Raw genomic sequence first — 15,451 nt, 5'->3', positions numbered from 1 at the left:
GTAATGCTGGGTGATTTCAACCCTGTTTGACTGGGGATGGAGGTTTTCAAGGTATTCATTTCCTATGAGCATCAAGGGGAAATTGGAAATAAGCATTTTTGGTGGCTTCCTGCTGTGTTTCAAAACTTCTCATCCTGTCTTTAACAAAGGAAGTATTTGTTATTTAGCCTAGGACAGCACATGACTCAATTTATCTCAAAGCTAACCTAAAACACAAAGAAGATAAGTCTAAATTTATTGTGCACAGTTGTTTCTACACTGACCTCTTGAGCTTTGGAACCATGTGAATAATTCTCTTTCCACGTGGAGTTAAGATACTGCTGTGCTGACTTGTTCCCTCTATCCTGTGTAAGGTAAAACGAATTAATATTAGTTTAAATGATGGAAACTAATTGCTTAATTAAAAAAAAATATTAAAAGCAATTTTCCCTGAAAAAAAAAACAAAAAAACTGAGGCATGGAGAGCAGCACCCAAGGTGTGAGAGCTCAGAGAGGATCTCTGGCAGCTTTGGGAATGGTGCAGGAAAAGGGGAAGGATTGGTGCAGAGAAGATGAAGAATAGTGCAGGGAAACGGGAATGATGCAGGGAAAGGCAACAGAGCAGAGAAAAGGAAGAGGCACAAGGAAGGGAGGAAAAGGGTGAAAGGGAGTGGGAACGGGGCAGGGAAAGGGGGAACGATGAAGGGAAGGGGGAACAGTGCAGGGAAGAGGGAAGGAATGGTGAAAGAACGCTGCAGGGAAGGGGGAGAATTTCTGATATTTCTGGGAAAGGGGAATGGGGCAGAGAAAGGGGAATGGTGCAGGGAAGTGAGATGAGCGCAGGGAAATGAGAACGGTGCAGGGAAATGAATGGTGCAAGGAAAAGAAAGGGATGGTGCAGGGAGAGGGGAATGATCCGGGGAAAGGGGAACGGTGCAGGGAAATAGGGGGGAATAGTGCAAAGAAAAAGGAATGGTGCAGGGGAAGGGGAACGGGGCAGGGAAGAAGGAATGGAGCAGAGAAAGGGGGAGCGGTGCAGGGAAGTGAGAAGAGCGCAGGGAAAGGGGAGGACACAGTGCAGTGGAGGGGAGGGCGGGATGCACGGAAAGGAAGGAGCCGTGCAGGAAGGGCGGGCACGGACCCCACGAGCCCCATCCCATCCCATCCCATCCCATCCCCGCAATCCCGGAGAATCCCGGCTAGTGGGCGTGGCCTGCATCTTGGCCCCGCCCCATCTCTTTCCCGTCGCTGTCACTCCCGCTGGACCACGCCCCCCCACCGATCAGGCCACGCCCCCACCTTCACAGAGCCGTCACTCCAGCCGTGGCCACGCCCCCACCCTCACAGAGCCGTCACTCCAGCCGTGGCCACGCCCACACCCTCACAGAGCTGTCACTCCCGCTATAACCACGCCCACTGCGTCCTCACGCCCCGCCCCTCACATCCCTGCCCTGCCGCAGCTCACCTTGGCCCCGCCCCCTTGGCCCCGCCCCCCGCGCCCTCCTCGCCTGCCCGTGGTGCCTCACGCGGGGCGGGCACTGACGTGGCCGCATCGCGCCGCCATCTTGTGCTCCAGGGCGGATCGCGGCCGGGGCGAGCGGGCTCCGAGCGGGACCCTCCGAGCGCAGCTAGACCCACGGCCCGCGCCTCCCCACGACGCCGGTGGGTTTGCCGACACCTTCTTCTTCCTTCCTTTCGAGCCTTCTTTGCCTCCTCCGCCCGCCGCGTCGCGCCCCCGCCCGCATCCCGCGGCCTTGGCGCTGAGGGGAGGCGGTGGCGGGCGCTGAGGGAGCGGGGCCGGGCTGTTCTTTCCTCCTCTTTCCTTCTCGTTCCTTTCAATTCCTTCTCACTCCATCTTATCCCTCCTCCTTCGTCTTTCCCCAACAGAACCAGAGGCCTCCGTGAGCGTCGCTCATCCGTCCCCCCTCTCCCCGTTTTGGAACGGTGGGGGGAGCCGGGCCTTTCGCTTCCCTGCCTGTGGCTGGGGGAAGGGCTGGGATAGGCAGGGAAAGGGGAATCGCTGGGATCGGCAGGCAGAGGGGAATCGCTGGGATCGGCAGGCAGAGGGGAATCGCTGGGATCGGCAGGCAGAGGGGAATCGCTGGGATAGGCAGGCAGAGGGGAATCGCTGGGATAGGCAGGGCAAGCAAAGGGGAATCGCTGCAGCTCGCAGCAGCTGCACCAGGCCCCGCTCCGCTCCCTCTAGCGATGGCATTACACGGGATGGGCTCGTCCTCCCTTCCCCAAACTCGCTCATTCCGGCCTCTGCCCCGCCCGTGCACGGCTCCGAGGAAGGACAGGCATTTCCTCCTTCTCTCCCCCCGAACACCCTCGTCTGCTGGGGGAGACGAGGCTGGGGTGAAGCTGGTGGGGCAGAGGTTGTTTCAGCGTAAGCCCTTGGCTGCTGAGTTGGTGTTTTTTTGCTGGGCTGAGGAGTTGAGCTTTATCCTGGAGCAAACAACTCTTGTTTGCCATCATCGGCTGGCTGGGCTTTGGTGGTGGGGGAGATCAGCTTTCCTTGGCGGGGCAGCTCCCGGTGGGAGGATATTATATTCTGGCTGAAAATACTCCATCCTGCCTGCGAGAGAGGTGAACGTGATACTTTGGGGCTGATAAAGCTCGCTCGATGAATTGATAGCCGGGCTCTGCCCCAGCAGAGCGAGACCAGAACTCTGCCGGGCCATAAAACTGCCCCAAATGTTGTCGCGTTTGACATTGACCTTGTGGCTTGGCCGCTCTGCTCCTGCCAAAGCAAATTCCACAGGTTGATTAGAGTCGTGACCAGAGGTCTGGTGTTGAAATTGTAGCTTTGTCAATAACTAAAATTTCAGGTATTTGTTTAATACTTCGAGCTTTGCCTTGTGAGGCTCTCGGCACTCCTTTGCAGGGTATTCCATTAACCTTATTTTCCAGGCGGAGAAACCGAGGCAAAGTGGATTTTTCCAAGGTCATTCAGCAATATCTTTATTGCTATTTTTGCTGCTGATTTGGAGCGCTTCTGGGGAAGGAAAAAAAAAGGAAGTGTGGCTGAAGTGGAGGGTTGCTATTTTGCTTTTATTCATGGGGTTTATCATGGAATAAAATAGGGATACAGCCTTATGGATAAAGGGATTCTCTGAAAGGAAAATTTTTGGGGTGGGTTTGATGCCACTGATTTGCTCTGCTACAAACATGTCTGCAGTGCTGGAGAGCCCTGTTGGGCTGCTTTCCCTGTTGGAATAATTGCATTGGGTGAAAGGGCGAGGAAACTCACCTCGATTGAACCTCCACCACTCAAAAACTCCACAGCTTTGCCAATTTTGTTGGTGCTTCCTGTGGTGGAGCATCAGGAATTAAAATGGCTCAAGCAGAGCCGCCCTCCCCTCAGAACAGCTTTGTGATTGTGATGTAAATCCTGTTACAAGTCAAACCCCTCGGTGTAAATGGTCCGAGGATCTCAGATTGGTTCCTCTGAGCATTTCCCAGGTTGTGAAATAGTTGGAATGTGGAAGGGCCTGGCAGGAGCTGTGCTCGTGCACCCACTTCCCTGTGAGTGTTAGTCATGCTGACCAAGTGGGGGGAGGACCCGGCACAGCTTTTCAAGGCAAACCAAGCGTGTGTGGGAGTGGGGGCTGGATTCTGCTCCTGGGAATTCACCAAAATGTGCTGTGCTCCAGCTGCTTCAAGCAGGAGCATTTATACAGATAATTATCAGCTAAGCCATTGATGGCATGAATTGATGGAAGGAGGAAAAGCTCACAACCCAGGATCCCAGCTGAAATGGCAGTGGTGAAATTTAAAGAGCCACCTTTACACGTCCCAGAGGCTTTTATTTCTAAAATAAAAAGATGGGCTTTCAAGAAGGAGTTCTTACAGATTTCCACAACCTTCCCCAGCATCCAGCTTGCTTTGCAGTGGATAAGTTTGGTGAAAGTGAGCTAACTTTATCTGAAAAGAACAGTTCTGATTCTTTTTTTAGAAATCTCTTGGAAGTTCTGCTCCTGGAATGCTACAGAGCTTGTGTTAGAGCTGGCGCCATCCTCAGCCATTCCCTTTCTTTAACTGATGAGTAAAGAAGTTCAGAATCAGCTTCCTACTACAGCAGCTGTTTTTTCTGTGTAATTCAGCATTTTTTTCTTTCTGCTTGCGAGTATCCGATTTTATTCCTTATTTTTAACACGCACAAACATCAGAGGGGCTGTGGTGGAGCTTCTGCTGATGTTTCAGTTTTAGTAAAACTCTCATGTCTCTTGTTCACCCACTGCTCTGGTACCTCACAACTCAGGGACTCTGCTTTGACATTTCCCCAAACCAAAAGCCAATTTCATTGCTGGATGGAGCTCTCGTGTGAGTTCCTGCCATTTCTACTAGGAGTGTAAATGTTGACTTAGTGCCCAGTTCCCAGGAATGAATAACAGGATATTTGGCTTAAAATTGAAGATTTTTTGCTCAGGAACAATTCAGCCTCAAAAAGAAAAATCCACCCCAACTGTGTACCTCTTATCTGAAAAGAAATTCTTTGTACCCACCAGTTCTCACACCAGTGTACCCAGTGCTGAACTGGAGAGCAGAAAGTCACAGGCCATTCTTGTGACTGTATCCACAATATTTCCTGAGCAGGAGGGGCATGCACCTCCCTTTGTGCTTTTCACCTTTCAACCTATTTTTTAAGTAAGATATTTTTCAGACCAGATGCTTGTTTCTCCTCTGGGTTGGTTTGTGTGCTCTCGAGTTGTGGTACTGTATAAATCTTTAAAATAGTTGGAGTTTTTGTTGTGAAACAGCAGCAGTTTGCTTTCCCTGCTTAGAGGTGAGAATAAGGGAATAATTCTGATTTGAGTATCAAGTCGATCAACCTTGATACTGACTCTTCTTATTCTGGCCATTATTTTAGGAGGAGTGAGTTGTTCTCATGTCTGAGAAACAGGCATGACCCCAAAGGAAATTTTCCCTCTTTTGTCCATGTTTTGATCTTGTAAGTGAAAACTCTTTTCTGTTTCTGCCATTCCAAGCCCAGTGCTCTCAAGAGAATGTTCCAGCATGTGGGAAATGTCCTGTCTGGGTAAAGTGTGGGATGTTTAACCTCCAAAGGTGCTGGACAAGGAGATTTCCTTTCACCTGGTGTCTCACCTGTGCTTGGCCTGTCCTCCATGTGCCTTGGACATGCACAGTGCTTTTGGACCTGTTTTTAGCTGAGCCCTGCAAGCCCTTGGTGGCCAAATCCAACAGTTCCTATTTAAATGCCAGCACATTTATGTATCTTTAACTTTGATTTCAGTGCTGCTGCCTTTTCCCTCAAATAACCAGGCTATGACCCTTCAGGACACCTCTTCTATCCCAGGCTTGGCAGAAGCACCCCCAGTGTGAACTGGGGGGAAATGGTTGCAGTGCTCAGTGATGATCTCCACACAGTTAAGACTCCAGGTTCTAATGGTTAAAATGATAACTTAATATTAATGAAGAGCTCTGGGCAGATGATGTTGCCATGGCCTTTATTCCAGTGCTGTTTGTGCAGGATAATGAATCACCTGGTGAACAAAGGGCCCAGCCTGCTTGTTGGCTGCTCTTACATTTGACACGTAATCCATGCCTACTGATATTGATATGGTCTAAAGGAACTCAAATCAAAATTACCTGAGCTAAATTTCAGTGTTAAGGCCCCAAAGTTAAAGGATTTGGGTTGATAAATTGTCATCTCTGAGTTTAGCAGATGTGGAAGGCCAGTAAACATTTTCTGAAAATAGTTGAATGTAACTGTACTGGAATAGTGTATTGGGCCACCCTGGCTGTATATAAAGAGGTGTTTCCAAAATTTGCTGTACCAAAACACTTTAAACTGTAAAGAAATTATTTCAAGTTCAAGAGAACACATCAGTACTGTTCCCTGCTGAGTGGGGGTGTGAAACACTGGGGCTGTAGATTAATCCTGAATTTTAGCAGTGTTCTATTCTTGTTGGATCTCTTCTCACATTCTCCTTTAAATCTCACTTTATATTGTTAAGAACAAGCTGTAGGGTTAGATTTGCACTTGAAATTATTTGCCAGTTGTTCTTGCTTGTTACACCAGTAACAGCTGTTGGAGTTGCATGGCTTTTTTAAAAAATGCTTTCTCACCTCTTATTTGCTCATTGGTTTGGTGATCTCTTGTGTGAATATTTTGCTTCTCTTGATAATTTAATTTAAAACATTCTAGAATCCTGTAAATGAGAAAGAATGGTCCAGGCCAACTAGTGATAACTGGCTGAATTTCAAATCAATATTTGTGGTAAATAACAAATTGATCCATTTTTGTTCCCCTGTGACTGATAGAACCAGTATGTTAATACCAAGTTAGGAATTATGGATTTGGGGCTTTTCTAATTGTTTTAGACATGGAGTTAAAGCTTAGGCCAATGTCAAGTAGATTTTCCTTTAAATGGAGATGGAATTTTGGTAGTTTTACTTGCCAAGGTGCCCAAGCAAATGAAACAAGATGCAGGAAGGAGCTTTTTGGTAAACCTGCAGCTGTTGTGGGGTTTTACCTGTGCTTTAATATTTTGTCTGATTGTAGCTCAGTGTGTCATTGGCAGTGGCACTGTGTTTATCTCTCCTTGAAATGGGAATTTAAACCAGGAGAGGAGCAGCTCCCAGAGACAGCAAATGCCCTCTGTACCTCTATCCCAGCCCTCTGTGCAGGGGAGGGACAGAGGCTTGAACTTTCCTTGACTGATCTTATCACAGAGCCATAAAATCCTAGAATGGTTTGGGTTGGAAGGGACCTTAAAGCTCCTCTGGTCCAACTTTCTGTCCTGTTCATGGCTGCTGGGATTTTCAGATTGCCACAATGACTGGCCCAGCAATTGTAACACGTGCAGAGTTTGGAGTGTTATTTTTTCACTGTGGGAGCCTTATGTGGCAAGTGCTGGTGCATAGAAGTGAAATAAATGGATTTCTGTACTGCAGTATAGTTTGACTAAATAATGCTTTTGGCATCCTCTGCCTCTCATTTTGTCTCTGGTATGTTTGAAGAAATGCTGTAAACAGGGAAGTTTAATCTCTATGTGGTTGAAGAGGGCTTTTCCAGAGGTGTAAAACTGGGGTCCTGTGGGAATTTCAAGGTGTATTATGCTCTCTGATGGCCTGCACACCCTTCTGGTCATACATCCGTGGGGTTGTCAACCAGACTCACCCAGGGAGTTTGGAGGTCAAGCAGCAGATTGGACTTCTCACAATAAGCAGCCTGAATGAAATGACGTTCAAATGCATTAATGTACGTTTGAATATAAAATGCTGCAGGATGATTAAGTGTTTAGTGCTCTTTGGCCTTGAGATATTCCTCAGAGCTCTTATTCTAACCACCTACAATTAATAAAAGCAGATTCTGCTTCTTCCTCATGGGCCGTATCACTTTAACAACCACCGGGCTGCTGCTATTGCAGACACTCATTCATTTTTAACTCCTCACTCCGAGCCTCTCTGCAAAAGGCTGCCTGTTCTAATGGCTTATCTGAATGGATCGTTTACTAGAAAACAGGCTGCTGAAAATACTTTTGTTTCATGAAACGAAACTGTAACTTCCCTGCTGTTTACCGATGGCACATTATCTCAGCCGAGCCTGCCTGACAGGTTTTTAGTGCAGTGTGTTCGAGTGCTGTAGGGCTTCCCTGGGCAGGGACAGACAGACAGACACTGCTGGGGTGATCTGGGTCTGCTCAGGGGTGCTGAGCTGGAGTTGTGCTGAGGTAAAATACACACCGAGCTCTGCGAAAATAGTCTGTGCTGTTTATTCAAATTGTTCCTTTCATACTCAAATCTTCCCACTTAGCCTGATGCATCCCTCTTTTGAAGATGTGCTCAAGCACTACAAGCAGTTCACAACCGTAGTCTTTTATGTTTTCAGGGATTTTATCCAACTTGTGCTCCTAAAAGGATCAGTGCAGCAATTACTGACAACATTTGGGTGGAGGGAAGGGGGAAGTTAAATTTCAGTAAGGAATACAGATCAGATATTGCTGAGTCAGGATATACATTGTGAGGGGTGATGATGCCTGAAAAATAACTGAGGGTTTTGCTTAAGTTGAAATACAAGGAAATGGAAGATTTTTTTCAAACTCATGGTGCAAGTAATGGGCTGGGGTGGAATTAGAGCTCGGTGCTGGATGCAGAGGGAGCAGTCCCGTGACCCCTCAGCTGAGCTGTATTAGCAGAGGCAGCCAGGGCTGGGGAGCAGCTCCTGTGGCAGTGCAGGGACAGAGAGCAGTGTGCAGTACAAACCATGGAGTGTGAGTTCCTTCCCGTGGGAAGAGATGAACGTGAGTAGCTTCTGGTCAGGGACCCTGCCCCAGCCCCATCCAACAAAACCCTGATGGGACCCAAAACGGTTTGTGGGAGTTCTGCAGATGGATTTCTCCTGGTTTTCTTTTCTTTTACACAACAAGGATTCAGCTACTTTTTAGTCAACTTGTAAACACACTTTTCTTGCAGGAGTGGGCTGTAAACTATACTGTGCTGCCTGTAAAAATAAATGTGACTTTTTGTGATGCCACCTACCCTGAAGTACCAAATAAAGTTACAGAATTGGTTTGGATAGGAGGGATGTGGAAGAGAACAAGAGGGAAATGGAAACCGAGTGCTTAAATGGATCTTAACTTCTTATTCTTCACAAAGAGTAAAAATAGGGAAGATGGGTGGTTTAAAAGCAGCTTCAATAGTGAAGGGCAGGCTTGACCTGGAAATAGCTGCCAGGAAGACAAGGATCTAACGGGATTCACTGCTCTTGGTGCCAAGTACAAGCAACTTGTTCAGCAGCCTGCGACTTCTCCAGTGTGTGGAAAGATGTCATGGATGTAAATGATTGATTTTCCTCTTTTACCTAATTACTGTGATAGTCCAGGCATTTGATAACCCATTATGCTTTGAAACGTGTGCAAACCAAAGAAAGGATTCTTTGTGCAGGCTTCTGAGGTTCTCATGCTGCAGAAGTTCTTGCAGTGCCTTTCTGTGAGCTCTGGTAAAAGGTCACAGTTCAGCCCCGACTGCTGCTTTCCAGATGAAGCAGGAGATAGAGGTGGCATGAGCAGCCAGACAAAGGGAAGCTTTACAGCCTCCCTGCCCTCCAGCCCGGTGAGAGAGAGCTGTGCTGTGGGCTGGGATGGGAGATTTCCTGCTGTGGAGGAATGGGGACTGCAGCAAAACTGCTTTCTCTGCTGCCTAATTAACCTTCCTGTTTATATAGCTTTCGTATATTCCACTGGGAGTGGAATATCCATGGTCATGCTGCAGAAATACAAAAGGAAATGGTGGAATAATAGAAGTTTTAATCCCCAGGCTGCCCAGTCTGGTTTGTAGAGGAGTTCAGTTTTAAAGCTTCAGTCATATAAAATAAATGAATCTTTGGCTCAGTTGCTTCAGCAAGTTGCTATGTGGGGATTGACGTCCTTCGGGAACGCTGGAGTGGACTCTGAACTTCCCTGCGGAGCTGTGGGTGCTTAGACACGTGATTTGGTTAATGTTACCGAGTTTAACTTTTGGGTTAAAAATTGTATCCAGCAAAGCTTCCTGAAGAGGACAGAGCTGCTCAGCCCTTTCCCTGGGCAGGGTGGAGAGGCCAGGCTTCAGTCATGACTACAACAACATCACTAAACAGAGAGGGAAAAGGCTTTTGTGTTGTGGTGTGCTTTTCAATCCCAACTTTGCTTTAATGTTCTTAACTAGATATTCTGTAAAGTCTCTTTCTAGGGAGAGTTTTTCTTCTTGTACAGCTTCATCGTGAAATGGAGAATATTTCCAGAGATGATTCAAACTTCATGTTATACTTTAAATTTGATTTGGTTTACAGGAAACTCATGTTTTGAATGTATTGGCTGTTAGTGCATCTTGTCTGAAACTCGAATTTTCAGTTGAGCTCTGTCTCTTCTTAAGCTGCCACCTGGGAGCTTCTAGAGCCAGCATCAGGGAGGGCGAGAATTGTCCCTGAGAATTGTCCCTGTCGCCCTGCAGCGTGTCTGTGAAGTGTCCAGGCTCCTTTCTCATGCCTTGGATGAGCACAGCAGTAGTTCTCATGGGAGTTTCAATCCTGCTGTAAACTGTGCAGGAGTAAGTTTGGGAAGGGGGGAATTTGTGCTGGGATGGGTCAGGTCCCAAGGGCACAGGGAAGTGTCTGAGGCTGGAGTGCAGAGCAGCTTCTGCAGTTCCTAAACAGGAAGCTCCTGCTGACGTTAATCACTTTAATCACCCAGGCAGTGTTGGCTGTGAAGGAAGTGCTCATCTCTGAACCTTCTCTTTTAATGTGGCTGTTAATTCTCCATAGTTAAGTTTGATTAAATGTGGATTTGCTTCCTCCAGAAGGTTTTCCTCAGCTGTTAATGAAAGCAACTGCTCTGTGTTTATGTGCTGTTCACAGACCATTTCCCCAGGGATGGAGAGGAAGGAAATTTCTGAGTAGGAGAAAATCCAAGCTGTACTCCGCTTCCTTCCCAAAAGAAGGACCAACTATTGCTGTGCAAAGCAAAAACTTGTTATCTGCAGGTCAATTGGGAAAAGTTTGTTTAATGGTAACACTTTGTTGCAGATAAATTATCCCATGACAGTGGGGGGCAAAGTACCGGGAGTGGTCAGCTGCGTGAATTTTACAAGCAAAAGTTTGAGAACAGCAATTAATGGTAAAATCTCTGAAAGAGCGTTTGAAGCATTTCAAGCACTTAAAGCTGAGTCATTTCATGAGCACTGAGTTTTGGCACAACTGTTCATCTTTGTGTTCCTTCAGTGGGGGGAAAATGTTCAGTGGTGCTGGGGTATCTATAAATGATTCACATTATCTCTTACTTTGTTTTTTTGGTGTTTTTTATGTCATGGTCAGAACACAGCTGTTGGTTACTCATGAGTGATAATCTGATCTTTTTTTCCTTTAGACTTCACTGGCCAGTGAGAACATATCTCAACCATGGGAAATATTTTTGCAAACCTCTTCAAAGGCCTTTTTGGCAAAAAAGAAATGCGTATTCTAATGGTTGGCCTGGATGCTGCAGGAAAGACAACTATTTTGTACAAACTTAAACTTGGTGAAATAGTAACTACTATTCCTACTATAGGTAAGAGTTTTATGTTTCTCTGACTGATGGCTTTGAGATTTGGGTCTCAGCTGATTTAAGTGACTTGTCTGTCAGAACAAACACTTGCTGAAGCTGTGAAGGTGGCACAGCCAAATGTTCTGCCATGGGAGGAGATTGTGGCTCTTTTCTCACTCCACTCCCTCTCATCATCAGTCACTGTGGAATGAGCCTGTGTGGATCACAGAGAGGCAATTTGTCTCCCAGGCTGTTGTGCCATCACGTCAGTCAGACTGAGCAGCAGAGGGTTCCCTTTTTTTTCCTCTTTTTTATTGGAGGGTATTGAGATTTGCAGTTCTTAAAACCCAGGGGAGGTTGGGAGTTTTTTAGTTTGTTTAGAGGTTTTTTTAGGCAACATAGTTTGTTTTTTGTAGCTGCTCAGGTAGCAGTTAGATTTGTTCATTAGGGTGATGGTGAGAGCAGGACAAGCTGTGTTTGTCTGCAAGAGCTTCAGCACAGAATTCTGCTGCTTTAATTCCAATTATAAGTGAACTTCTTTTAATGGTGACAGTCCATGAGTGCAACTTGCTAAATACAACAGGCCAGTTATGTTTAAGTGAGATTTGTGCCACAATCTCTTTTTTTCAGGTTTCAATGTGGAAACAGTAGAATACAAGAACATCAGCTTCACAGTGTGGGACGTGGGTGGTCAGGACAAGATCCGACCCCTCTGGCGCCACTACTTCCAGAACACACAAGGTGAGTGCACTCACCTGATTGCCAGCTTCCCTGAATCTCAGAGAGATTTCTGACTGTCTTCACAAAGTTAACTTTGCAAACTTCTTGGAGGGGAGTGGAAATATTTATTATTATAAAAGGGTGTGTTTGTGTGCTACTCTGGCTCTTAAGCCACTGCAGGTTCAAAGAAGGATGGGAAGAATTCCAAAACCAGTCTTCCTTGTCCTTCTGACTCAGAGCCAGTTCAGGAGTTTGTTTTTCTTCTGTCAGCATCACAGCTCTGCCCTCACTTCAAAGCAGAGTCTCTTCACTGAAGGCTCTGCAGCCCCATGAACTGAGAGTTTGTCACTTCTGTCACTGCTGGGCCTTTTTCATGTGCGTGTCTGAGTCCTGTCACAGCATTTCAGGAGCTGCTGCTCCCTGGAAAATGCCAAGTGCTTATGTAGAAAGAGTACCCAGGTTGCAAAAACAAATGTAAACCAACACCAGTTCTCACCAACTTTATCTCAGCAAGTTTATGTTTATTCTTGTTTGCTTATTTCTAGGTCTGATTTTTGTGGTTGACAGCAATGACAGAGAACGTGTGAACGAGGCCAGAGAAGAGCTTATGAGAATGTTGGCAGAAGATGAGCTCAGAGATGCTGTTTTATTAGTGTTTGCTAACAAACAGGTATGCCCAAGAAAAGTGTCTGTCAGAACCCTTGAAAACTTTCAGCATCCTAGTGAGTGCCAGATCTTGACCTTGATTTTCATATTTTCAGTGTAGTGATAAATAAACTCAGTAAATGGCCATTCAGGTATGTTGAAGGGAGAAAACTATGGATTAAATTCTCATCTGAAAGGATCATCCTTCTAAACAGTCTTAGCTAAAAGATCTTCAATTTTAGTGAAAACCAGTTTGATTTTTAAGGTTGACGTGGCTCAGTTACAAGAGCTGCCCAAACTTCATGCAGACAGGAATGCTGGAATGGCAGAACCTCCCTGAATTCCTCACTTAGGGTGTTTGAGCATGCTGCTGGTGTTGGTGGAAGCACTGGAGTTTTAATATGCTTTAGCTGGGCTCTCCCAGGCCTCAGAGTTAGCTGAGAGTTCTGTCTTTTATTGCTTGTAAAGGTCTTGGCAGCTTAACCCCAAATGTCAAGGGCCTGAAATGTGACCAGGAAATGTAAAGAGGGAATAACATCCTGCTCGACTGATTGCACAGCCTCAGCTGGGAAGGGGGAAGGTGCCATAAGTCATGTCCAGCAGCAGGAAAGGTGGGCTCTAACAAAGCTGTGCTCAGCACAGTAGTGCTGGGTTATAAAAGATGATCTTTAATCATAACTGCAGTCACAGAAAGGATGCTCTTGAGTGGAAACAGACTTGGAATTGTCTGGAGGATGGGGGAATGACTGGATCCAGGCATCAGCTGTCTCACTTCCCTATGAAATACTCCATAATGCTGATTGAGACTGGGTTGTTAAACCTTTGAGGCTTTTGTCAGTGTTGGGGAAATAGCTTGAATAGCAAAGTAATCCCCTGGGGTTTTCTGAAAGAGAGGTTCTGAGAGCTCCTAACTGCCTTGTAATGCCTCTAAAGCTGCTGGTGACAAGTGGGGATTGACTGTTGTTGCTTCCCTCAGGACCTGCCGAACGCCATGAATGCAGCAGAAATCACAGACAAACTTGGACTGCATTCCCTTCGCCACAGGAACTGGTACATCCAGGCAACCTGTGCCACTAGTGGAGACGGTCTCTATGAAGGACTGGACTGGTTGTCCAATCAGCTCCGAAACCAGAAATGAAACCATAAACCTTCCTCTTCCCTCTTTCTCCACCCCTCCCTCTTATCTCCTCCTCTTCGCCCTCGCTTTACTCTAATGTGGCAAACTGTGCTACTTTGTGGTATTGAGTGCCGGAAGCTGTTTTCATTTCTTTTTGTCACAGTATATATTGCATCATGCTGTAAATGTGGCAAATACAGCCTGAAAACAGTTAGGTTTCTTATTTAATGTAAATAGTTTTTGTTTCCAATGAGGCAGTTTCTGGTACTCCTATGCAATATTACTCAGCTTTTTTATTGTAAAGAATCAAGTCACTGTTTAGTACCTGGAAGGGAATTAAGTGGGTTAATAACATAAGGGTTGCCAGTGGTCCTTGTGCAGTAGAGCTGGATTTGATCTTGGTTGGGTTGTGAGATCTGTGAGATCCATTTTGGTGGTTGGTTTTTAACCTGAATTCTGTATTTTTTTAAACAGACAAGGAAAAGTAAAAACACTTAAAAAACACACAAACGTTTGACATCGCTTCTGCTGCTCCAGCTCTAACGTGGTGACTCTTGATTCTTTTGAAAGGGTGAAGCAATGACTGACACCCAATTAGCTTCATCTGCTTAATGAACAGATCATAAGTAGTAGATCTCTGGCTCTTTCTGTAGCTTGTAGTCTGTGCTCATCTTCGTTCACAACCGTTAAAAGATTTGCTGGGCCTGGTTTAGATGAGCTTTGCAGACTCATGCTAAACATCTGACTTTTGGTTCAGGTGAGATTGCTCGTTTCCATTGAACTTGAATCATTTCCAGAAGTCGACATTTTTAGCCTGTCATATTTGTCAGCAAGTGTTTTGTACTTTTCTTGTGCTTAAACCACTCCAGAAGGCAAAACCTTTCCACAGGAAGCACAGCCTGCCCTAGTCCTAAGCTCTATAGGCAGAAAGTACTGTACTTAACGTAAGAATTGCCATGAAAAACACCAAACATCTATGTATAGTGTCTAGGGAAAAAAACAAAACAAAACAAAAAAGCATGAGAGTTTGGAGAGCCATTCCACTCTACAAGTATTCAATCCCATTTTGGAACAATCCCTTATCTGTATATGTGTGAAAACCCTTGGCATCCCTCATACTGCAAGGTTCAGATTTGCCATCAGAAAAATAAAAAAAAGACCTCTTTACTTTTCTTTTGTATTTTGATAAACACTGAAGAAGCTGGAGCTGTTAAACTTTAACTCGAGGAACTATCAGAACTGGTTTATTTAGTGTTGTTATTGCTTTCAATACACAACTAGTAATCAACTGTTTTGTATACTTGTTTTCAGTTTTCATTTCGACAAACAAGCACTGTAATTAAAGCTATTAGAATAAAATCTCTTAACTATTTCATGTTTTTTATGCCTTGCTGTTCATTCGATCATCTTGGCAGAATCATAATTAAATACTTGTTGAATAAAAAGTTTCATGAAACTTGCACTGGTATGGTGTTGGTTTGTATCGTCTTTGTGCAGGGGCACTCTTGTGCCACATCCATGACTGGCATGAAAATTTGAGGATATCTCCTGTATTTTCCAAGAAATGTATCATTCCTGGGTGGAACCCTGCAGGGGTGGTGCTTGTTGGGTTCTACTGGAGTCACTGTTGCCTCTGGGGCAACACAGCTTGAGCTTCTTGAGTAGCCCCATCACTTCCCCCCGCAGGTTCTTCCTTCTGCTGATCCCAGATAATTACAGGATCTTTGAATTAGCAGTTTTGTGGGGATAAAATAGGAATTCTGCCTTCCTAAGTGCTTTGTTTTGCATTTTTCCTTTCTGCAGTCCCCTCTGGACCCAGGACAGAGCTCCTCCTCTGGGTGATCTCCTGCCTTCTCTGTCAGCTGCAGCTTCTCCTCCCTGGTGCTCAGCTCGGGCTGCCTGCCAGCTCCTGGCTGTGTTCCTGCCTGGAGCTGCAGCAGATTCCCCATTGCACAGGCTGCAAAAG

General features: G+C 45.9%; 1 protein-coding gene across 1 annotated transcript; it reads left to right on the top strand.

Moving 5' to 3' along the window:
- The first annotated feature begins 1,437 nt into the window (after window positions 1–1,437).
- On the top strand, window positions 1,438–14,947 carry ARF1 (ADP ribosylation factor 1). The gene is made up of 5 exons (XM_056485930.1): window positions 1,438–1,641; window positions 10,848–11,027; window positions 11,634–11,744; window positions 12,269–12,393; window positions 13,345–14,947. The coding sequence occupies exons 2-5, from the start codon at window positions 10,880–10,882 to the stop codon at window positions 13,504–13,506; spliced, it is 546 nt and encodes a 181-aa protein (XP_056341905.1). The 5' UTR covers window positions 1,438–1,641; window positions 10,848–10,879; the 3' UTR covers window positions 13,507–14,947.
- The last annotated feature ends 504 nt before the right edge of the window (window positions 14,948–15,451 follow it).

Source organism: Oenanthe melanoleuca, chromosome 2 (assembly GCF_029582105.1).
Source record: "Oenanthe melanoleuca isolate GR-GAL-2019-014 chromosome 2, OMel1.0, whole genome shotgun sequence".
Classification (NCBI taxonomy): domain Eukaryota; kingdom Metazoa; phylum Chordata; class Aves; order Passeriformes; family Muscicapidae; genus Oenanthe; species Oenanthe melanoleuca.
The sequence above is the reverse complement of the archived record's forward strand: the minus strand, read 5'-3'. Positions and strand labels throughout refer to the sequence as shown.

What these genes read in the sequence shown, in the direction of transcription:
- ARF1 (XM_056485930.1), top strand. Translation starts at nt 10,880, where the DNA reads ATGGGAAATATTTTTGCAAACCTCTTCAAAGGCCTTTTTGGCAAAAAA. An exon ending in AACTACTATTCCTACTATAG is followed by an intron (nt 11,028 to 11,633) that starts GTAAGAGTTTTA and finishes TCTTTTTTTCAG; the next exon opens with GTTTCAATGTGGAAACAGTA. An exon ending in CTACTTCCAGAACACACAAG is followed by an intron (nt 11,745 to 12,268) that starts GTGAGTGCACTC and finishes GCTTATTTCTAG; the next exon opens with GTCTGATTTTTGTGGTTGAC.